The 23,700-nt window shown below is 39.8% G+C and overlaps 4 protein-coding genes and 1 long non-coding RNA gene across 6 annotated transcripts in view; 3 read left to right on the top strand and 2 right to left on the bottom strand.

Moving 5' to 3' along the window:
• LOC122084633 (probable prolyl 4-hydroxylase 3) overlaps positions 1 to 2,626 on the bottom strand; it is an 8,812-nt gene extending 6,186 nt beyond the window's left edge. For both annotated transcript variants that reach the window (XM_042653037.1, XM_042653036.1), the window contains exons 1-4: positions 2,236 to 2,626; positions 2,061 to 2,142; positions 1,122 to 1,219; positions 936 to 1,033 (exon numbers count right to left, since the gene is read on the bottom strand). In XM_042653037.1, the coding sequence (XP_042508971.1) occupies positions 936 to 1,033; positions 1,122 to 1,219; positions 2,061 to 2,142; positions 2,236 to 2,429 (472 nt within the window). In that variant the 5' untranslated portion in view covers positions 2,430 to 2,626. The remainder of the gene's footprint in view (positions 1 to 935; positions 1,034 to 1,121; positions 1,220 to 2,060; positions 2,143 to 2,235) is intronic.
• A 3,770-nt stretch (positions 2,627 to 6,396) lies between these two features.
• Positions 6,397 to 7,806, top strand: LOC122085076 (pre-mRNA-splicing factor cwf23-like). The gene is made up of 2 exons (XM_042653518.1): positions 6,397 to 6,586; positions 6,829 to 7,806. The coding sequence occupies exons 1-2, from the start codon at positions 6,402 to 6,404 to the stop codon at positions 7,436 to 7,438; spliced, it is 795 nt and encodes a 264-aa protein (XP_042509452.1). The 5' UTR covers positions 6,397 to 6,401; the 3' UTR covers positions 7,439 to 7,806.
• A 1,118-nt stretch (positions 7,807 to 8,924) lies between these two features.
• LOC122084710 lies at positions 8,925 to 10,592 on the top strand. Its single transcript, XR_006141974.1, has 2 exons — positions 8,925 to 9,499; positions 9,684 to 10,592. It is a non-coding gene; the product is annotated as an uncharacterized LOC122084710 (long non-coding RNA).
• An 805-nt stretch (positions 10,593 to 11,397) lies between these two features.
• Positions 11,398 to 13,371, top strand: LOC122083392 (pentatricopeptide repeat-containing protein At1g20300, mitochondrial). The gene has a single exon (XM_042651177.1). It carries the CDS (start codon positions 11,541 to 11,543, stop codon positions 13,173 to 13,175), a length of 1,635 nt encoding a protein of 544 aa, XP_042507111.1. The 5' UTR covers positions 11,398 to 11,540; the 3' UTR covers positions 13,176 to 13,371.
• Positions 13,372 to 19,336: 5,965 nt separating this feature from the next.
• On the bottom strand, positions 19,337 to 22,013 carry LOC122084672 (pentatricopeptide repeat-containing protein At4g35130, chloroplastic). The gene has a single exon (XM_042653104.1). It carries the CDS (start codon positions 21,888 to 21,890, stop codon positions 19,476 to 19,478), a length of 2,415 nt encoding a protein of 804 aa, XP_042509038.1. The 5' UTR covers positions 21,891 to 22,013; the 3' UTR covers positions 19,337 to 19,475.
• Positions 22,014 to 23,700: the final 1,687 nt, after the last annotated feature.

Here is a 23,700-nt window from a genome sequence, read left to right as displayed (position 1 = left end):
TTTTTTTTTTTTTTTTTAATATCTTTGAATGAAATGCGACATGGTTTTATTTTCTTTTTTTCTTCTGATCTTGCTTGCCAAGGTTTTTGTAGATATCTCCTGCCCATCTAACAGCTTTGAGGGGGGGGAGGACTTACACTTCGTTGTTCAGCGATAAATTCCTTTGAAGTCAAGCAGGTCCCTACCCCCAGAACCAAATCATAAACAGAAAGAAAAATTTAATGAAAATTTTTAATAGACTAAACATGCACAAAAGGTAACAAACGTAGCATTGCTGCATTGAAAGAAATTAGCAAAATTCTGAAACTAAGTTTTAAGAGCAGCGTGAAGAGTCACCATTGAAAGCTCTACCAAGTCGCTGACCACTAAATACAACTAGTTAAACCTAGCGACACCCAGGAAAAGATATGGTTGTTTGGTATAGAAGATAGACATGAGTCCTCTCATTAATCCTTCCTACAGACTTCAAGACATAGATCCAAAATATCAGCCTAATGTTTTTCAACCACAACCCTCCAATCCTGTTTTACGCAGAAAGATAGCTGATAGATGCTCAAAATAAATGCTACACATAAAGCCCGATGCGCAAAATGGTACATGTTTTACATAAATCCCAATATAAAATCTTGTCTTCATATAAATGCATTGGAGTTTTTCACTTTTCTTTCCAGATGCCCTCTTTCGTGTTGTTAGACAGCTCAGGAAATAGAAATATGCTAAATGTTTTCCACAAAGCTTAACATAAAATCTTCTCTTTATATATGCACATTAGATTTTTTTCACTTTTCTTCCAAATACCATGATATGTTAACTTCCAGCCAAAGGATGTAAAATCATAAAACAGAGAGATGTTACAGTGCAGTTAAGAGAATAAGAAATATTAGCCAATAACAAAATCATAATTGCTTAGCATAAGTATTCTCCAAACTGCATACCTACAGGTATGAAAGTGAAGTCAGCAATCCTTTTCTCGATGTCTCTGATGATTTTATCTTGCCCTCTTCTGAGAAATGTTCCAGAGCTAGTGCGCACCCTAAAGACAAAGGTATGTTAAGCAACAGCTGCAACACACACACACAAGAGAGAGAGAGAGAGAGAGAGAGAGAGAGAGAGAGAGAGACCTGCTATCCTTACTCTTGCCGGTGGCACTATCAACAACTGTTGACTTCTCCATATGAGGCTTTGCAAGTTGAATTAAGTAATCGCATTCCTCCTTAGACTGTTCAAAGGAGGAGAAGGAAATTTCTTGAGTTGGAAAGTTCGAGAACCATGGCTACATAAAGGAATGTAATGTTGATTGATCCATTACCTTATCTTAATTCTTCTTTCATTGATAAATGAAATAAAAAATCATCATTTAAGTGAGGTAATGATGATCTTTAAGTAAGAATGTGGTAACTACTAACTACATAACCTATCTCAAAACAACAAAATTTTGAACTTAATGTCAGCAAGGGAAATTATAGATTTACAAGCTTTCGCAAATTTTCCATGGTGTAGTTTCAACAAGGTCCCAGATCTTGCAAGGATCCAAGGCCACAGAAAGTCAATCAGATCAAAGCATTTCCCTGGACCCTATGTATTGATTCTCGATGATGCTGATTGCATGTTCATATATAAATATTAGTTACTAGTTTTGTTCGCTTTCAAAAGTTTTCCATTTACACAGAATAAGCTTAGCCCAGAGGTATCCACGAACACTTAAAACCCTCAGTTTCTCAGTTCCACTAAAAAATTGCATTTGCATTTCATTACATTAAAATGGAATTCTAGTATTTTCATCATAGATATAACCATAACGGTAGTCTTCTGTCTGACTCCGTAAAAATGCTTTTACAGTTCAAGAAGAATAGAAATTGCGGTTCTAAGATTAGCGGAAATACAATTATTGAACCACAGGCTTGAAGAGGGACAAATAATGACTTTGACACTTTGTTAGACTACACGGCAAAGGCTGCAAATGAACATAAAAAACCGGCAATTGGCCGAAACTGTTCACCCTGTTCCTTCAAATTGAGGAAAGATTAATTATACAAATATGAAAGAAAATTTTATCTAACCAGGAAATTGTGATAAACAAAGGCTCTGGGCTCCCAGGAGATAATTTCGGTCCATTGATCGCCTCTCTCCCCGAGTCCAGTTCTGAAAAAATTCCAGAATTCAATAATACTCAGAAGAACCAGAACATCATCAAATGCAGAAAACAGCAATTACAAGAGATCCAAAGTTACGTACCTGACGGCATTCTTAATACGAACTGAACTGAGATCGTTAGCTTTCGGTGAATCATCGCTGTTGACAGGAATAGAGAAAATTCCTAGGGCGAGAAGCATCAAGAGAACAACGGTCAGCATGAGAAGCATCGCTAGTAGGAGCGTGAACGAAGACATTCTCCTGTTCGGCATCCGAGAATACCTTCCTTTAGCCATGGTTGTAGTCTCGCAGATCGATCGAATTAGCGAAGAGCCTAGCACCTAATCAATCGATCCAAATCAGGAACCCTAAAATTCGAAAACGAATCAGATCTGGTGGCCTTCAAGCTCGGAGAGAGGAAAATGAAGGAGACGACACAGTGGACGTTCTTAATACCTTTCTCTCTTCTACGGCTGCAGTTTACGCTTTAACACGGACTACCCCGTCTTATACTCCTCTCTGGTCGACCCGTCCAAATGCTAGTACATAAGTCTTTCCTAATATGAAGTTACATTTTTAACCCTGATGTATCCACTAAACGGGCCTTTTTTTATGTATCAACTAGGAAGTGCTTTCCGTAATTTAAAAGCTTCGTTTCAAGGGGTCAGTGACTCAGTGGCGGCGTATAGCCCAAGGTTTTACCCCAAGTGGGTTTTTATCGAAAACCTGGGATTTTTTTTTTTTTGGAAAACCTGGAACCTGGAGAAAGGAAAAAGAGGTCGTATGGGTTAGGTGGTCCTCTGCTCGGTCCGCCGCGTACTTTAGTCAAAGTTCTTTGTGTCTTTACCCGTAATTTTTTCTAAAAGTCTTTAACCCGGAATTAGAGGGCTGACACAAACCGACAATTTTTGATAAGGCAAAAGTTTTAAATCGGTCCGAGCCTGATATTTGGTTCATTTCAATTTGGTTCAAGAGAGTGTTGGCAAGATCTCCGCACAGAACCGAGAAGCGAACTGGTTCTGAAGATTGATAAGATACATAAATCGAACCTTCTTGATTTGGTTCCAGAATTTGATTCTTGTATGGTTCGATTTCCGTTCTTCTATTTGGTTCAATACAGAAATATTATAAATTTTAATATCAAAATTAATAATATATAATATATTAACATATTATAGTATATTGGTGTTATAATATATTAATATACTATATGATACGTAACCCTCAGGACTATGTGTGTGTATCGCTGTGCGACTCTTGTTTGAGTTTCATCAGTGATTTCCATAAAAAACCCAAAATTTAAGTGTATTTTTTTTTATTCTTTTTAGGTAGAGATATGAAATGCCAACATCAGGGGACTGGGGAGCCTTACTAAGGGTGCCAATCGGGCATGAAAATCGTCTGCAGCCACCACTGCACTGGTGCAATGAGCATCGGGTGGTTGGGAATCCCTTGGGAGTTGTATTCAGATGTTCTCAACAATTGGATGTTCATTATACCTCATCGCTCATTAGAGACAATTTGAACTAGTCAATTCATTGATTTATTATATATATATATATATATATTCTTAAAATCAAGTTAACGAAATCGATAAGAATTTGAATAAACTGGGGATTAATTTGGTTTTTATCAGTTTCTTTTAATAGGTTCTTATCAATCTATATTGGTCACTTAGTTCGATTTCAGTTTTTAATATAAAAAGAAGGAAAAAGAAAATAAGCAGTATTGCAACCATGGTTTCAATATTGATATTGTGATATTGTATCGATGTTGGCTGAGATACCGATTTAGGTCAGTTATCCATATCATTTCAGGGGTAAAATAATAAGAAAATTGTACTTTCTCTGAAAAGTAAGAAGCAAAATTAACTGATATCTACCGATCCTCTCCCATACTGATACCAAGAACTAAATCCATTATTGCAACAGTATCTACTTTTAAACTTGTATTGGGATCTTTAGCTCAATATTGGGGCCACAATTCACTTTACCCCGTGCTTGGAATGGATAGTCAAGTAAAAAGAAAAGGAAAATATGAAAGAGAAACTCTTGTTCAAAATGATCAAGAGTAATAATTGAATGTTGGGGTTCTACCATATTAGAAGGGGAAAAGAATACTCTATGGTTGCATAGTTCTTGCATCAGCATGAGTGCTACTGCAGGGAAAGGGGACCTACATGGGTATCAACATGGGGTGCTTTTTTTGTACTTCACAAGGGTGGGGTATCCTTTCACCCGAATCCAAATCAGGCTCACATATCAAAACAATCTCTTATATTTGGGTTCAGAGATTTGAAATCCACTTTATCTCTCTACATTTAATGGATTCTAAACCCATGAATAAAAAACGTACAAGATTATTCTCGCATATGAACCTGATATGATCACCGTCCTCTATGTCTAACAAAGAAGTTGCACAACCTAAGAACATTCTTTTGCCGTAAAGAATATAAACAAAAGATCAATCATGTTGCCAATGAAAGAATCCCAACCATTACTAATTACCCCTAGTATATAGACTTCAAAGAACTACGGGGTGGCCATTCCCTTGATCCATTGTACTGTACCTTTTCGAGAAGAACGAATAGGGTTATTTTTTCTTTGGTTGTATATGGCTCATCCAGTAGTATATATATTTTCTTCGAAATCTTTACCAAGAGAAGCACCATAATCCCCAAAGCTAAGGGAAGGGATGTGTTTTATAGTTACTCTAATGGTAAAGATTTAATATTTAATAATCTTAATGGGTGCACCGTTTTTAGCCTCCATAATCATCATAATTAATCTAGGTTTTAGAAATTAATCATGATCCCAAGAAGCTTAGCCAAACATACATAAGAAGCTAGCTTCGCTAAACGGAAAACTCTAAAATGTGGATCTAATAAGAAGCTGGCACTTGGAATCTTTTCTAGTAAGCTTAGCAGTGTTCTTTATGTTTGGGCTTCCACTTCTCACGCATAAACTAGGTTAAAGAAGCCTAGTGAAGATGTGCATCACTATGAGCTCTTCACACAAATACGTCTATTTATAATGAAGGAAAAAGGGAGGCTGCAGGCATGCGTCCGCACCATACATGTCCTTTCACAGATATTTTTCTCAGTGTAAGGGACCTAACCCTTTCACAGATATCTGATTTCTTGAAAGGGAAAAAAAATTATATATAAAGATGAGATTAAAATAGTCAAGTTTGTCTTTAATTTTCTTTTGGGTAAGAGATTGCTGCCTAATTGCGTAGTAGGGTCATAGAGAGTGTGCACAACATGTACATGGATAAGATTTTTTTATTTCACAAAGGGTGGAACGGTAATTAACTTTATACAACTACTTGTTTTGTAAGGGTTTCCCTAAGGTCCACCAGTTTGAGTTACATAGTTAAATGATGTGTCAATTTCGGCGTTGGATAGACATAGTTTGGATTAGTTGTATGTCAAGTTTCAAAGTTTAATTTAATCAAATATCATTCGTGTATTGGTATACATCCCATGTACTTTGTACGTAAAGTCATCAATCGTACTTTAACCACTATTGTGTGTTCTTCCATATCTTGGATTTTCAAATCTCTCTGTTTTGTCTCTTTACAAACTTCGATTGAGTTAAAAACTTGATACGTGATCAGATAAATGGATAAAAGGGGAGGGATTTAACTAAAATTTTGTGAATTAAATAGAATCCTCAATCCTCGAATGCTTAAGCTTCAATTGAAATAGAGTTAATCCGGTCCATGCGATTGTGGGGTCAGTATGAGCCTGCGGGACTAGTCAGGCCGAAGGCCTGGATAACCGTAGTTAGTGAAAAAAAAAAAAGGTGGCATACAAAGCTTGGATTTTGATCCTCTTTAGCCGCGCTAGCGGTGTCCAACTACATTCAATGGTTGGGAGCATCTTGGCCATGCAGCCCAATACCTAAACTCACAGAAGAGGATCTAAATCATAAAGCTTTGTGAATCTAATAAAAAAAAAAGGGGGGAAAGAAAACCCCTTATGTACCTTATGCCCCACAGGCATGGGGAAGTGCAGCCGATTCATAGGTATCTTTTCACACCCTGGTTCCACTTTCCCATGTGTGTGGGTGTAGGTCCGATTTCAATAAAAAGAAAAGTGAGTGTAGGATACCTCATGAGGTAGCCTTCTTTAACCTTGAAAAAATATCAAAGTCTTAAGTGAGACACAGGGGTGTGAAATGACCCCTGTGCCCCAGTTGTCCTTTCCTAATCCCGGCTGAGGAACTTACAAACTACCCTCTACTTCTAGGGCACCCACAACATAGATGTTAGAGAAAGAGAAGAACCCACAACTTACAGACCAATTTCTGGGAGCCAGGGTTTTACGCCTTGGTTCCCGCCCAAAGGAGCATTTTCGGTTTGCCTACCCACGCTTCTTCTTCATCACTTCCCGACTATTTTTCCACCTCTCCTGGTCTGCAACAGTGGAAAGCGATCTTCGTAGAAAAAGGTATGCGTCCTCTAATCCTTCTTCTTCGTTCCTTTAACCCCTTTACTGTGGCTACTATGATTCAATTAATTTGCAATTCGTCCGGCGGCCATAACCAGTCATCCCCCTTCATTCCCCACTGTCAGTGATAAGGAAGTGAGATATAACTTCAAAGCATCTTCATTGATGTGTTGCAGCGGCATCAATGTAATCTGCTTGCTCTTTGGGTATTTGATAAAATCCGTTATTAAATTGCTGTGCAGATATGGGGTGAAAATTGATCACTATGAGATTCTGGGGTTACCGTCAGGGGAAGAGCGTGCAAAGCTCACTGAGAGAGAGATCTCAAAGGCTTACAAAACTAAAGCTCTTGAAATCCACCCAGACAAACGTCCAAATGACCTTAATGCTCACTCGGAATTTCAAAAGCTCAAGTCATCCTATGGCATTCTTAAAGATGATAAAACTCGAAAGCTATTTGATGATCTTCTACGCATCAGACTTGTGCAACGTTGTAAACTTCGCAAGCTAATGTCTGATCTTGAAGAGCTGAAGAGAGATCTGTTTTTGCTCAAGATCTTGTTGCAACATGCGAAAACACTAGAAGAAATAGAGATGATTGTGAAGAAAATTAAAGATGAACAAGCTCGAAAGCAATTTGATGATCTTCTCCGCATCAAACATGAGGAGAGTCATCTCCGATCACAATATGATGCTAAATATCGCAAGATAGTGTCTGATATTGAAAAGGTACAGAGCAAGGTGATTTTGCTCCAGAATCTGGTGGGACTTAAGAAAGCCCTAGAAGAAATAGAGAGGATTGTGAAGAGAGTTAAAGAAGAAAATGCCAGAATTCGTGGTATGTATGCTTAGAACACCACAGCTCCAGCAACAGCTTTGAAGGTTGGAACAGTTGGAAAGAGGGCAGAGAATGTTGGGGGTAGTGAAAGCATGAACAAGGAGAAGGTGTTGAAGGTTTCTTGGGTGAGTAAATATTTTTTGGAGATGTTGTCATTCTGTCAAAGGGATCAAAGAAGAGAAGGTCTGATCTGGTTATTATGGCATCTAAAGATGCTGTGGTGTGTTTACCACAGATTACAATAGTGTGTTTAGTTTAGATCTGATATTAATTTCTGTACGGATGGAAATTTTTGGTGCTGGTTATTTGGCATTCAAGAATTCCATTTAGGAGAAGCTTCAAAAGGTTTGAACTTTTATGATTGCAAGAGACATTCCTATTTCTCTCTCCTCTCATTTATATATATTTTTTTTGGTAGAACTCTCATCCATAACCATGATTGTGGCAAATGGTTTTAGATGGCAGATGTGGGATCATCCTTTTCATTTAAGATTCTAAGGGGTCTTGTAGCTTTTTCACCTAGTTTTTTGTTTTGTTGGCGGGCAAGAGCTAGATTGCTGCCTAGTCGCATAGCAAGGGCTAATAAGAGTGTGCAGAACATATACATGGATGAGATTTTTTATTTCACAAAGGGTCAGTAATTTACTTTATACAACTACTTGTTTTGTAAGGGTTTTCCCAAATGTCCACTAATTTGAGTTGCACAGATAGATAATGTGTCAATTTTGACCGTTGAATAGAGAAATTGTTTAGATTAGTCATATGCCAAATTTCAAAGTTAATTTAAATAAAATATCATTCATGTACTATCATGCATCCCATGTAAATTTGTACGTCAACGGTTCTCTGTACTTTGACCACTATTTTGTGCTCTTCCATATCTTGGATTTCAAATCTCTGTTTTGCCTCTTTACAAACTTTGATTGAGCTAAAAACTTAACATGTGCTCTGGTAAATTGATTAATAGGGAGGGATTTAACTGAAATTTTGTGACTATGTAGAATCCATGATCCCTTGTTCGCATGCTTAAGTTTCAATAGATACAGAATTAACTAGATGGCATATAAAGCTTAGATTTTGATCAGGCGCCTAGTCTCATGACTCTCATCCAATGAATGAGAATATCCTGGGCATGCAACCTAGCACCTAGACGCCCATAAGAGAATTTGAATCATAAAACTTTGTAAATCTAATAAAAAAGAAACAAAGTTTTAAGGGTTGGACACAAGGGAGGCAAAATAACCCATGTGCCCCTCCTGGGGGCACACCTCTTTGCTTGGGCGTAGCCCCTGTGTCGTTACCAACTACCCCAAGAGGTAGAGGCGCCTACAACAAAGACATTAGAGAAAGGAAAGATCTCAAAACACATAGACCTATTTCCTCGAATAAGGGTTTTAAAACTTGGTTCCTCTATTTTTTTTTTTTTTTTCTTACTATTCTACCAAGAGTGGCCAGCCTACTTGGCACTAGCAATGCTAAAGGCCTACTCCTACGCACGACTCTCTCACGCATGCATACCATGGATTGGATCTCACAACCTCCTCCCATGGGTGTCGGCTTCAAGCCGAAGCTGTAGACCCTGGATCCTCTTCTTGTCACAGGAGAGTAATTACCCTCCCGTAATGCTGTTTAGCCGACATATGGCATGCAGGTTACCGGCAACCTCTTCTTCGATTAGCCTTTCTTCTTCTCTCTCTTTCTCATTTTTATTTCAATCTCTTCTCATTTTTATAATTTTTTATTCAATATTCATGATCTTCTCTCTCTATTCATGGTAGTCTTCTTCGTCTTCTCATATGGGTCGGACTCCTCGACCATTTCTTCCCTGTAATCCCGCCATTCCCTGTAACCCCACCTTGATCCCTTCTGTTCCGCCCTCTAGTCTCCACCCACCCTCACCTGGCCACTCCATCCCTGTAACCCCCTGCCTCCGCCCCGCCATTACTTGCTATCCCGCCCTCGCCCAAGCCCACTCTCTCTTTTCCTAGCTGCTACCCCACTGTTCTGCAGCTGGACCGACTTGTTTCCCACCTCTCGTGGTCTGCAGCAGTGGAGAACGATCGCCGTAGAAAAAGGTATGCGTCCTCAACTCCTTTTTCTTCGTTTCTTTAACCCCTTTGCTGGGCTGCTGTGATTCAATTAATTTGCATCTTCATTGATGTGTTGCAGCGGCATCAATGTAATATGATTGCTCTTTAGATGTTTGATAAAATCCTTGAAAGAAGATCCATAAGTCTTGATTATTAAAATGTTGTGCAGTTATGGAGGTGGAAATTGACCACTATGAGATGCTGGGGTTACCGTCGTGGGAAGAGGGTGCAAAGCTCATTGAGAGATCGATCTCAAAGGCTTAAAAAACTAAAGCCCTTCAAGTCCACCCAGACAAACGTCCAAATGATCCTAATGCCCACTCTGAGTTTCAAAAGCTCAAGTCATCCTTTGACATCCTTAAAGATGAAAAAACCCGAAAGCTCTTTGATGATCTCCGCATCAAACATGAGCAACTTCGCAAGTTAAGGTCTGATTTTGAAAAGATAAAGAGAGATATGCTTTTGCTCCGGATGCTCCTGTTACTAAAAGAAATAAAGAGTATTGTGAAGAAACTTAAAGAAGAAATTGCCAGAATTCGTGCTATGCATGCTTAGAACACCACAGCTCTAGCAACAGCCTCAGGTTGGAAAAGTTGGAAAGAGGGCAGAGAATGTTGGGGGTAGTGAAAGCATGAACAAGGAGAAGGTGTTGAAGGCTTCTTGGGAGGGTTAAGCTAGGGTGAAGATTATATTGCTCTATGGTTGAAGGATCTGCTTGAAAATTCTGGAGATGTTGAAGATGTTGTAATTCTGTCAAAGGAATCAAAGAAGAGAAGGTCTAGATGCTCTGGTGTGTTTACGACATATCACAATAGTTTGTTTAGTTTAGTTGAGATTTTACAATTTGATATAACATCTGTACAGATGGAACTTTTGGGTACTGTTTATGAGGCATTTGAGAATTCCATATTGGAGAAGCTTCAAAAGGTTTGAACTTTCATGATTGTAAGAGACATTCCCATTGCTCTCTCTGCTCTCATTGATAACCTTGATTGTGGCAAATGGTTCTCGAAAGCAGATGTGATGTGTGATTATCCTTTTCATCTAAGAGGTCTGGTAGCTTTTTCTCCTTTGTTTAGATTGATCTTCAGTATTTTTCACAATTGCCACTTGCCAAAGTATTTTGTGACTTGTATCTCTCCATATAAGCACAAAAGTAGAGATTTTCAATCTCCTCTTTGACACTTTTGAGTTTTAGCATCCTCTCTCCTTCCTAACCCATAACCGCATGGGCGAGCTCCTCTACTGCCTTGGAGCGTCTTGAGGGCGCACGTTCATGTGTTAGGTTCCATTAGGGGTGTCAATCGGTCGGGCCGAGCCAAGCCTAGCGGGCCTATGTATTGGGAGCATGATCTACCTATTCAAGGAATGAGTCAGTGCCCAGTGCAAGCTTGGAATTGACACCCCTAGGCTCCATGCTAAGGTGCTCCAGGGCTTTGGATTTATGTTGCTGCCTCTATTGCTTAAGAGAGGAGCTGGATCCTAATCACATGAGTTTGTATATGAATTGAATGATACTTCTTCTCACAAACCCATTGGCTTGACTCAGGAGATGTCAATACATGTGTGCAAGATGTAGATGAGTAGATCCCTCCTCAAGACATGGACAATTTATGGGTGTCAATTGTTAAGCAAAACCGAACCAATAATTATTTATTAATTGGTTTTTGGTATCTTGAACTGATTAAAATCAATTAGAACCAATTACTCAATTTAAAAACATTTTTTTAAGTAGATAGACATACAGTCCCAAGGAGAGTTGAACTCTCAAGTCTCACCACCGCTAATTGTGAGGTTTTTATAATAGATTTTAATCATATTCAATTGAACCCATAATTGTTAGCTTGTATTAAATCAGAATCGAACCCATTAAAACCCTTAAATTATTGGGCGCAGAGATGTTACAAGACTAGGGCGTGCTTGCCCTATTCTAACCATTGCAAACCTTTAATACTCTCGTGCTTCTGCTACTCTTTCTCTTACTGTGCTCGACCTCTCTCTGGACCATCAGAGACTCGGATTAGCCATGGCCTTCATCAGGTCAAAGCTTAGCTTATCCGCCGCTACACGATCTCGCATTCCTCTTACTGGGTTGAGTTTCAGACCATGTTCTTCTTCTCCTTCTGCTTCTTCCTCAACCCAAGAATTCAATCCTCAGCCTCAAGAAGACGGAGATGAGAATAACAACATTGCTACTAACAGTCAAATCCATATTTCCCCTCAAGAAACCCTACTCGCAGAGAAATTCCATTTTCTAATCAAAGAACACCAACGCAAAAACCCTAGCCCTAACCCTGTCCCTACCCCACGAAGCCCTAATCTCACCATCTCTGCTCTCTCCCTCGACTTCTCCCGAGCTTCCTCCGGGAATCCTATTTCCCCGTCCGTGCTACAGCATGTGATTGAGAAATGTGGTAGTGTCCGCCATGGCATACCTTTACTGCAAACTTTGTCTTTCTTCAACTGGGCCACTGATCTCCCTGAGTTCGTTCATTCACCTGGACCCTACAACGAAATGATTGATCTTGCAGGAAAAGTCCGGCAATTTGATATTGCTTGGTACGTTATAGATCTGATGAAGAGCAGAAACGTGGAGATTCCGATTGAGACTTTCTCAATTCTCGTTCGGAGATACGTACGTGCTGGACTGGCTGCTGAGGCTGTTCACGCATTTAATCGGATGGAGGAATACGGTTGCACTCCTGATCGGGTTGCGTTCTCCGTCGTGATTAGTATTCTCTGTAAGAAAAGAAGGGCAGCTGAAGCTCAGTCCTTTTATGACAACTTGAAGCATAAATTTGAGCCTGACGTGGTCATATACACAAGCTTGGTCCATGGTTGGTGTCGGGCCGGTGATATTGCAGAAGCCGAGAGACTGTTCCGGGAAATGAAAGAAGCTGGAATCCAGCCCAATGTGTATACTTACAGTATCATAATCGATGCATTGTGTCGGTGTGGGCAAATCACTCGTGCCCATGATGTGTTTGCGGATATGATTGATGCAGGTTGTGCGCCCAATTCCATTACTTTTAATAACCTGATGCGCATCCATGTCAAGGCTGGCCGGACGGAGAAGGTTCTGCAGGTGTATAACCAGATGAAGAGACTCTCTTGTCCACCCGACACCATCACCTTCAACTTCCTTATCGAGACTCATTGCCGCGATGAGAAGGTCGAGGAAGCTGTAAAGGTTCTTAATCAGATGGTTAAGAACAAGTGTAGCCCAAATGCGTCTTCATTCTATCCCATATTCACGTGCATTTCGAAGCTGGGGGATGTGAATGCTGCTCACAGGATGCATGCTAAAATGAAAGAGTTGAATTGCAAGCCCAACACCGTGACATACAATGTGTTGATGAGAATGTTTGCCGAATCGAAATCTAAAGACATGGTTCTTAAGCTGAAGAAGGAAATGGATGAGTATGAGGTTGAGCCTAATGTGAACACTTACCGGGTATTGATTTCAATGTTCTGTGGGATGGGACACTGGCACCAAGCTTACAAGGTCTTCAAGGAGATGGTTGAGGAAAAATGCTTGAAACCAACCATGCCAGTCTATGAAATGGTTCTCCAGCAACTCAGGAAAGCTGGACAGATAAAAAAGCATGAAGAGTTAGTTGAGAAAATGGTGGATAGGGGATTTGTTACTCGTCCATTATGAGTGATGAACTGATGATGAAGGCTAATCTGCATCATTCAGTCAGATGAGGTCTTTCTGGTTCCATCTTCTTTTGTATTATAGTAACTTATCTTAGATTTTGAATTGCGTCATCAGAGAGTATCATGTATTTGTGCTTCAGTGCACACCAAATTTTGGAAATATATATACTTATCATGTCGTTCACTATTGTTAAAAACATCTAGCATTCTCTAGCTGGTAAATGCCAATTCGCCTTTTCTCTCCATTTCTTTGTTCTTGTCATTGGGAGCTCGTTTCTTGGAAATATGGCTTTGAGGTATTGGACAGGTATTATAATATTGTTGATTGCTTCCGATTTAATGACTGCATTACAACAATATGTGTTACTTCTTTGGTAGAATTGATGGCATACCAATAATGAGAAGCTGTGTTTAATAATTTGCTTGGAGTACTAAGTCGACGTTCAAATAGTTGGTTCCTTGCTGCATTTTATGCTGAGAATTGTTACATGCCTTAACAGTTGGGCAGATGTATTGCCATTTCTCCGTCATAGCTATCAGCTTGGCAATCCAGAGAAAACAGAGTTGTAAAGAAAGCAGTTAACTTGTTCAAACTACAAGGTCAGTCATTAATCTTTTCACCCTGGTTGCAGTCATACCTTATTTGGTTATTTGCCTCTAATGTCTAATGTTTTTGATAGAGCTTGTACATGTTTGCAAGGAATTAGATTTACAGATCTCAACGTCTGTGTTCTAAAGCTGATTGGTTGTGAATTTGACTTCTTGATGTGTTATCTATATAAAAAGAACTAACCTTCTAGGTTTACCACTTATAAGAACATTTTTGATAATGTACCGGAACTTTTCAATTCTAACTGTTACAATGTAGTTTCAATTTGTTCTGTTGATGCAACACTCAGACCCTGGATGGGCTCTACTTCATACCGGCCTGGGCTTTTTATAGCGAAACTGGAGGTAAAACCTAATATAAGGTGCTAAAAAGCAGAACTCTTAAGAGAAAAGGCTAAAATGGTTAATTTTTTCAAAAACAGTCTTCTTGAGTTGTTTCATTTCTGTACTTTCTTTTCTTCTATGTGCTTCTGAACACCTCCCTCACAGTGAACATACATGCTTTCCTGAATATGTAAGACAATTCTCTAAGGAACTTATGAATCAGGACTCATAATGCTGGTTAGTTAACCATTGAACCTCCTAGCTTTCAAGTTTCTAGCAAGCTTCTGAATCCTAGAAGGGTTAACCTCTTAGAAATCATAAATAAGTGCACAAACCCAGAACGACCTAAAGACACATTGACATACTACTTTTCTGGACCATGACTTGAGTATGCTTATTCTGGTATTTTTCACACTGAAAAGTCCAGCAATCAAATTATTAACCAAAATCCACTTCTCAACCATCTGGCTGTTGCCAAGCTATATAAACTTGTTGGGACCCTGATTCTTTGCAAGGTTTTGGGGTAGGCCATCATAAGCCAGGTCTATGAATCCCGTTGTATCATGTGGGGTTGGTGCTGTAGGCTGATCATAGACCAAACAAGTAACCTGAAAGTAGACCACTGTTGTAAGTGATCGTACTCTCTCCTGCAGTCGGCCAGAGTGCCTGTCTGCTTGCTCTTAGTGGCTTTATGTCCGGTGGTGCATGGTATGTTCAAGATTCAAACAAATGGAATGCATCGCATACTAACCTTCCATTATTGGGGTGGGCCATTACATATGACATATATTTTCTTAATCCATTCATCAAAGCATCATCTGCTGCTCCAAGTTCTAAATTGCCAATTTCTTTTCTTACTGTTGCTTTGTGGTATCCATTGAGAGCAGTTGGATGCAACTGTGCTGGTATGTTGTGCCATTTTGGAAATATGGTATGCGGAATTTTACAGAGTATAATACGGTTATCATGCTTTTCTTTGATGATTGCGCTATATTAATGGGCATCACTTAACAGGACTATCAATTAGAAGTGATATGCTTATCAACACAATGTGATCTGTTCTCTTGGTGAACTTACATGAACTAGACATCATGCTAACAACCATTTGGAGTTATAAAATCACCCTTTACACTTCTTTGTGCTGGCTAGATTTGTCATAAATACTTTATTTTAACACCAAGTCATAAAGCGTGTAACCTAGATGTATCTGTTTTTGGTATGTGTTAGATGCTCGAATCTTGTATTATTATCAAAACATGTGGTTTGTGACGAGTTGTTGAGTCTCTGCTCCCACTATTCAAATTGATGGTCTACTTCCTTACATATCAGGATCTCATCAATTCCTAATGTTTCTATGGAGTTCACAAAGAGTTGCTGTTGTTTGAGCTTTGATTGGGCAATGACCTTAGTAGGTAGGGGTATCCGTGTATGTGTGCACATGGACAGGAGTAGGTGCACTGGTGCAGGTTTGGTCAAGAAATGTTAGAACGAAACAGAAACTCAGATGGGAAAAGAAGGGTCAGAAGAAAGAAGATTTGGGGCAGGAAGGACTCACCTTTGGGCCACGGTGAGTCCAACCTTCAGATCAGCCGGGATCAGGATTAGTCTCGACTCTTGACTGATTCGCCCAATCCGCTCTGGTTTAGAAACTTGCTAAAAAAGAATTTCGACTAGCTAATAGTGAGGTGGCAGATCCATGATTCCGGTATGTATTAAATTCTCATCATCCTCTTGTTAAGGTAACTCATCTCGACTACTCCACCCAATAAATAGCTAAAAAAATAGCATTTTTAAGAATTTTTAAATATAAAATAGAATGTAATTGTCTTAGAAAATTATGTCCCTCATTGATGTCAGATTGGAATAATTTCACTGGGCTCTACCCAATCCCAGTTCAGCTAGGAATGGACCCACATTGCTTATGGGAGTAGGACCAGTATCCGTACTTTCAAGTTGACAGTAGAAGATCAGCATTCAGTGGCCATCCTGTCTAGGGGGAACCTAAGGGATATGTTGCAATCGGACGGTTCAAGACCATCACCCATAGTAACCGAAGCGCTTGTGGGGGATTGAAGGGACGATCTTGTCGTGGACCAGCTAACCCCTGGCGCAGGTTAGCGGAAGTGTTAACTAACTAGGAGTCACTCAGTCGGCTAACACTTCCACTCTCAACTTCTCTCTCTTGTTTCTTCTTAGTTCTAATCCAACTGTCTTTCCTTCCCGGAGGAATCTGCAACATTTCTTCTCTCTGTAAACCTTCCATTTATAGTATTAATTCCCATCGTAATTCCCAAATCCTTCTAATGGGAATATCAAGTGTGAATAGCAGGATTGGAGTTTCTCGCTTCTCACTACAATCTCAAGATTCACAATCTACAATTTTTCCTTCATCTTCTTCTTTAACTGCTGAGGTTTCACTTCCTGAAAAGATTGAATCGAGCTTTCTAACTGAAACCGCTTTCAATCGTCCATTTCCTAAGATTATGAGTCTTGAGATGGTGTCTTTCGTAACTATGTCGTATACAAGCTTAAAGGATCTGCTGCCGCCTTCTACACCAGGAGTTTCATCTTCGAGTTGGGACGAAATCCCTATCAAGAACAGGCTTGTTCAGAAAGCAGCATCGTTTTACTTGATGCCTATGTCATCTTCGCGAGAACCAGATCCAGGGTTCTTTGAATGGTTAGGGGTTTCTTGTTCTTTTCACTGTCGTTCGAATTCAGAATGTGTTCGTGGATGTGGATGCTTCGAATTTTTCAACCAGAGGATTAGAGAAACATTCCAGAGAATTTTCGGAGGGAATCGAAGAAGACGAAGTGTGGAATTTAGTACTCCACTAACGCAGAAAGAAGAAGAGGAAGGGATCAACGCCGGTGACTGTTAGAATTTTCTTTTGACCGTTAGATATACATACTGTTTTGCTGCTTCTGTACATATGCATTGCTGACCTGTGTGGCTGCATCACCATTGGATCATGAGACTCTGACAGTGATCCTCATGATCCAATGGTTGTACACCATGGCTACCAATTCGACTTTTTTTTTTCCCCTTAATATCTAAAGTTTTATTAGTTTCTATTTTCCATACCTTTTGGTAAGTGGGGAGGAAACAAGTTTTTTTGTTCTTTCTCATACTAAATTTACAGTCTGAAATTTGGTAACGATGTATCATTCAATGTGTTTTCATTACATAAATTCATAGAAACTAAAATTTCCATTCAATTTTTTTTATATGATTACCATATATATTTTTTGGTGAAAATTCATTACCATATTATCAAATCCTTTAATATTTCTAATTTAAAATTTTGGCACAATGTTTTGAACAATCCCATCTCCTTGGTGACTCACCTAGTTTTTTCCATTGGTGATGTAACAATTTTGACCATTAAATATTTAAAGAATTATTTATCAAATTTTATAGTTAAATTCAGTGATGGTGACTTGGGTTTAATTCTTTGGTTGACACCATGATGATAAACTTACAAATTAAGGGGTCTCTCGTTGGGATTTGGACACCTAATTCGACAATGTGGAAAGACATTCTCATTATTTTATTTAAAGAAAAATCAATTACTTATTAGTGGAAATCGACCCCCAAAAAAATAGGATTTTTCTTTTTAACTTCCAAACAGAGCCTTAGTTTCCATACATAAGATCCATATCGGCGGGAAGCTACGATTTAAAAACCCAGGAACGAAGTGACGATGTGCCATGTGCGCCACGCCCCACGGCTTTACAGAAAAGTTTGTCAAATAATAAATAGTAGGGGAAGGCGAAGACGGAACGGAGAGTGGTAGCTGGTAGGTGGTACGTGGTGTTACGGGTTATGCGCGTGGTGCTCTACAACAATAGCACCCTCAACCTAACTCTCGGGATGATAGTGATGGGTGTCACCACACTGTGACTTCCCAAAATTCACAACGTCAATTGGAGTTCTGTCCTATCTAATTTTTTGAGAAGTGTTTCTTATAGGGGAGCTTGGTCCCATTGTGTGCACGGAAGTCAATGCGAGAGCACTCGTAAGTGGCTAGTCGGTCATTTCACCCCTAATATGTTTGATCGCACCTCTCCGATCTACTATAGAAACCATTTTCCCTTTTTTTTTTTGCATAGAGATATATGGGAATACAAGAGGGGCCTTGATGAATAAGAGAGCAAGTATTTGTTCAACTGGAATAAATGTAGCTATAATTAAAAGTTTTGGGTAAAAAAAAAACTTTTGCGATGAGCCAGTGAGTGGCCATTGGATCCTCACTCACTCATCACAAAGGATTTAAACCTGATACATCTGATTAGTCACCATGTGAAACAAGGACATGTGATATCCGAGGGAAGGACACGCGTTGCCCAACCGGTAGAGGCCACGAGGATTTAAACTACGTGAAAGGAGACCCGAATAGGGAAGATTCCCCCCCCCCAAGGGGGGAAGACGTATCCGAGTAGGACTCGGGTAAGGGGGAAAACGCATCTAGGTGGGACTCCCTAAACCCTAGACCCTAAACCCTATAAGAGGGAACCCAAAAGGAGAGGAAAGGTAAGTCGACACACACACCATTACTCTTGGAAAAAAATGTTCTGCCGGTCTCTAACTTGGGTGTCGGAGGATTAATCCCGGGGATACCTCTGGGCCTCTGCCTTTTGTGTTTGTGCAGGATTGGTGCTTAGCCTCATACAGATTTTTGGCAGTAACAGAATCCATCCCAGAATGCTATGCGGGAGCTATTGGGAGAGCTCTGTTGCTGGAGGGAGGGCTGCACTAGGGGAGTTTGTGTTGGGAAGGGGTTGTGGGAAGAGCTGTGAAGGTGGGGCTGCGCAAGTAGGATCACTGGAAGTGTGTAGCAGGGGCAGCACATGGAGGTGCTGGGATTCAGATTCTCTCCAGCCACTGGGCATCCCAGCGTGGAATCAATGGCTAGGAAGATAAGGACATGCACCCCAACATACGCGTGCACTACTAGGTCCTCCAGTTGTCAGGTGCGTGCTGGGCACCCTGTGGCTAGAGAGGATCTGGACGGAAGGGCTGTGCACAGGAGAGTTGTGCACGTAGGAGTTGCACTCATGCCCAACATTGGGTAAGGGTTTTACTCCATGCAAGTTGCAACAGTCCAGAGAGCAACCTACCTTGTTATCCTTTTATGACTTCGCAAAATTTAGAGTTCCTGCTATGAGCCTCCGAACTTGTAATGTTTTCCTTTCGGTGACAAATCAAAGATGTCTTTTTCTTTAAAACCAAGAAATTTTTTTCTTTTATTTGATTGGAGAAATATACAGATATATATATATATATATATTTACAGATATTAAACTGTTGTACTTCAAGGAAAACTCTGAAGCTTTTCAACTTTTAAGTGTGCCTAAACAAAAATAATCACCAATAATCACCACATGAGCAATATCCATCTCTGAAGTAGTGATAGATCCTTGCATCCCCTACTATTATCTCTCTTCTGGTAACCTTGGAGATCTTCCTTGCAGCATTGTGACAATCCTTACATATTCTCACATTGTTTCTTAAAAGGATGGGAGTCCCAACTGCTGTGGAGATCAAACCAAAACAAATTGCCAACCTCACACTATGATAGATGGGTGAGCACTTCTTTTTCTTCAGGAAATCTATTGCGCTAAACCGGGAAGTACTAGAAATGTAATCACATTCACCTATTAGCCTCAATATGACATCTAAAACGTCATAGATTGTGGTTGTTTCAGTGTGGGAACTGTCACCATTGATGAAGCCACATGTCTTACTGTTCAGCTCAACCATGCTATACCCAATTGTCTTCTGTAAGCCTTCTTCCCTCATAAGAGATTTCAACCTCTCTACATCTGCCCACCTCCCAGCTTCAGCATACATGTTAGCAAGAAGGATGTAACACCCAGTATTGTCATGTTCCAATCTAAGAATGTGCTCAGCTGCATACTCTGCTAATTGTATGTTTCCATGGTTTCTACTAGTAGTCAGTAATGATCCCCATATCCTTGCTGTTGGGACAAATGGCATCTCCTCTATGAAACATTTGGCTGCTTCAAGATTTCCAGTACGACCTAGAAGATCGACCATACATCCATAGTGCTCTATTCCAGGATCAATATTGTAGTCCCTTTTCATGGAATTGAAATACTCCCATCCTTCATCAACCAGGCCAGCAATGCTGCATGAAGATAGCACTGAAACAAAAGTACTCTGATTTGGTTCAAAGCCCTTCTCCTGCATCTTAGAGAACAATTCAAGAGCAATTCTACCACACCCATGAATTGCATATGCCATGATGACTGTGTTCCATGAAATTACATTCTTAGATGCCATACTGTCAAAAACCTCCCTTGCGGTAGAAAGGTCACCGCATTTTGCATACATGTAAATTATAGAATTTGAGACAAAGGTATTAAGACCGAACTCTAATTTTGTGATGTAACCATGGATCTGCCTCCCCTCTCTTAGTGAGGCTAATTCAGCATAAGCAGGTAGGATGCTTGTAATTGTAACAGCATCTGGTATGAGAACCCCATTCTGTAGGTATCTGAATAGTTTCAGGGCTTCTATGTACCACCCATTTTGAGCATAAGCCCCAACCATGGCATTCCATGATGTTAAGCTTCTTTCATTCATCAGGTGAAATACACGCTCTGCCAATTTTGGCTTTCCACATCTTCCATACATATCAACAAGGCTAGTCTCCAAAACCAAATGCGGCAGAAACCCTTGCCTTACGGCAAAGCTGTGGATGGATTTCCCCTGCAGAAGACCTTCTAACTGTGCACAGGCAGGGAGCGCATTCACCATAGTGATCACATCAGGTTTCGAATTATCAGTATCTTGCATCTTCATCAAGCAGGACAATGCTTTGAGGGGTTGAGCGTTTTGAGCATAGCCACCTATCATTGCATTCCAGGCCACAATGTTTCTTGAAGAAATCCTATCAAACAACCTCTCAGCTATATCCAGGCCTCCAGATTTGCAATACATGTCGATGAGTGAGGTTTGGACCATGAGATCCATTTCACACAGGCATTTGACCACATAACAGTGGATTTCCTTTCCTCCTTGCAGATTAATCTCAAGAGAACAGGCGGCAAGAGCGCCTATGACTCCAAACCTGTCAGGATCAAATCCAAGCGCCTGCATTTCCTGGAAGCTCAACAAAGATTTCTTCCCATCGCCAACAGAGACATACCCACCGATCATAGAGTTCCATGAAACTAAATCTCTCAAGGGCATTTCTTCGAACATCCTCTCTGCAAACTCAATATATCCAAGCTTCGCATACATGGCGATGAGGGAATTGCAAATGAAAATATCGGAGTCCAATCCGATCTTGATCAATCTTGAATGAACCTTGAAGCCTTCTACAAAGGAGTACGAAGCAGTACAAGACTTAATTAGAAAAGGGAACGTGAAATTATCGGCCCTCACATCAGCAAACTGCATCCGGTGGTAAATTTCAATGGCCTCCTTGTAAAACCCGTTATCTGTATAACCCCTAATCACGATGTTCCAAAGAAATGGATCTGGGTTTTTGGCAATCTCAAGGGCCATATCTTTGTCCATGCACCCAGAATCCACATAAGAGCATAGAGTGCGAGTAAGAGAGAGATGATGATTTCTGACCAAAGAACTCCTTATCTTAGTTCGATTTGAATTGTTGCAGGTTGATTTGGAGCTTCTTTTCTTGATCAAGATATAGGGCTTCCCATCTGCATTTCCATTTGGGCTTTGGCTTCTGCCCCAAGAGAAGGTTTCAGGAGCGTTTGAATAACAGAAGATCCAAGCAGGAGCTGCCATAATTTTTGTCGACAGAATTGAAGTGTTAAGTACCCACTTTTGGATGGATAGGGTGGAGTGGGGAGACTGAGGATTGGGAACGATATTTTTGGCGGGTAGAAATCTGGAATCGCCCGCGAAAGAGTAGCCGTTATGATTTATGAATTATGCCGGGACAATGTGCCTCCCTGGATTTTATTACTCAGGCTGTGCTGGGTAGGCCTGAGATTAGAGGGGAATAATCTTGGTCCATTACCCAAGCCCATCCCTTGGCCTAGGCTCCAACCAACTAAGCCAAACCCTTGAAGGCCTTTAATCCAAGCCCAATTGTATTTTGTAACCATTTTTTTACTGAAGCAAAGCAATTTCAGTCAAAATGACTAAAATTTGTTGATTGCTTCCCTCCCAAACAAATAATAAAATCAGCAGAAATAACAAAAATGGATACCTTTTATTTTATTTTTACATTGTTTCCTACACAGCATGCCTAAGATGACCATCTTATATGGCCAAAAGATCTAGCACGGGTAGATTGGATGGATCGAAATTTTGTGAATGAGTAGACCCCAATTTTTTCCGTCGAAATCTGAAGTTTTAGTCCAAATGGATCTACCAAGTGGTAAACTAATAGTTTAAAATTCTAAGACTATCAAAAGGGTATATGGACTACACATAGGTCATGTTCGTATTTGGGATCATGGTTTCAAATATTGCATTGGCCGACACCAATGTTGATACCTGGTTTTTCTTGTATCAATGTAATGGTTCTTGTTAAGGGTAAATTTATAGGCTTATACAATTGATATGTATTGTTATTGATATTGGTCGAGACCGATATAGTAACCCATACCGTGAAATTAGACTGAAGATTGAATTGTGGCTAGTCCAAAGAACCCCCTATCTCTTTAAAGGGAAGAGGTTCACTGGTTTGCAAACCATAGAGATTTATTAGGAACAAAATAGGAAGGGAAAATGAAAGAGGGATGGTATTATGACCCTTCATCAATTAAGGAGCGACAAATATTCGGTTTCTGTGGTCTAGTCTCCGGACGATGTTATCAAATTAGTTATTGGCGGACTAAACTTTCTTCCCTATTAGAATATTCACATTGTGCAAACAACAAAAATTAGGCGGATCATATAAGGAGGCATTCTTATGTAGCGGTGCAAAAAGACATTTTTTCTTTTTGTTTTCTTATTTTAAAAAAGGTCCTTTTAGACGTCACTATGCCTAGTGAAGTATAAAACTTCATTATTTGTCACTTAGCAGTACATTGATTAGTCCAAAATTTGAGCCTAGTTGAACTTCCATGTGACAAATATTTGGATCGCCAAAGAAGGCCTTCCTATGTGCGGGAGCCTCTTTTATTCATAAATAAGCCATAACTTGGTTAAAGATATATAAATTTTTTTTTATATAATTTAGACTTAATCTTGAAGAATCATTTGAGGTCAATTGGAAAGGCAAACTTGACTATTTTTAACAAACTTATCGATGCAATTTCTCAAACAAACAACCAGTTCTACCAAAAAAAAAAAAAAATCTCAAACAGCAGCAATAATTTGGCAAAAAGAAGGCCATCAGGCTGCATGGTGCTTGTTTCCAGACTCTAGACATAATAAGGGGAAAATGATTGTCTTGCCATCATGAAATGAAAATCCCGCCCTTGTTATATATACCTAAATGAGTTCTCATTGCCCCATTCCCCCAACACTAGTACAAAGCGATCCCCTCCCCAAACAATGTGTTTGGAGAAAGATGGGTTTTGCAAGGTATTTTAATCAACACATGAGGTTTATCTTCCTTTCTTTCATTTTTTTTGGGGTGGGG

Source organism: Macadamia integrifolia, chromosome 7, assembly GCF_013358625.1.
Source record: "Macadamia integrifolia cultivar HAES 741 chromosome 7, SCU_Mint_v3, whole genome shotgun sequence".
NCBI classification, from domain to species: domain Eukaryota; kingdom Viridiplantae; phylum Streptophyta; class Magnoliopsida; order Proteales; family Proteaceae; genus Macadamia; species Macadamia integrifolia.
This window is presented reverse-complemented; position numbering and strand designations above follow the sequence as displayed.

Excerpts from the sequence above, each read along its gene's own strand:
- LOC122085076 (XM_042653518.1), top strand. The coding sequence starts at position 6,402 with ATGTTAGAGAAAGAGAAGAACCCACAACTTACAGACCAATTTCTGGGA. Across the intron at positions 6,587-6,828 it reads AGCGATCTTCGTAGAAAAAG|ATATGGGGTGAAAATTGATC; the intron begins GTATGCGTCCTC and ends ATTGCTGTGCAG.
- LOC122083392 (XM_042651177.1), top strand. The coding sequence starts at position 11,541 with ATGGCCTTCATCAGGTCAAAGCTTAGCTTATCCGCCGCTACACGATCT.
- LOC122084672 (XM_042653104.1), bottom strand. The coding sequence starts at position 21,890 with ATGGCAGCTCCTGCTTGGATCTTCTGTTATTCAAACGCTCCTGAAACC.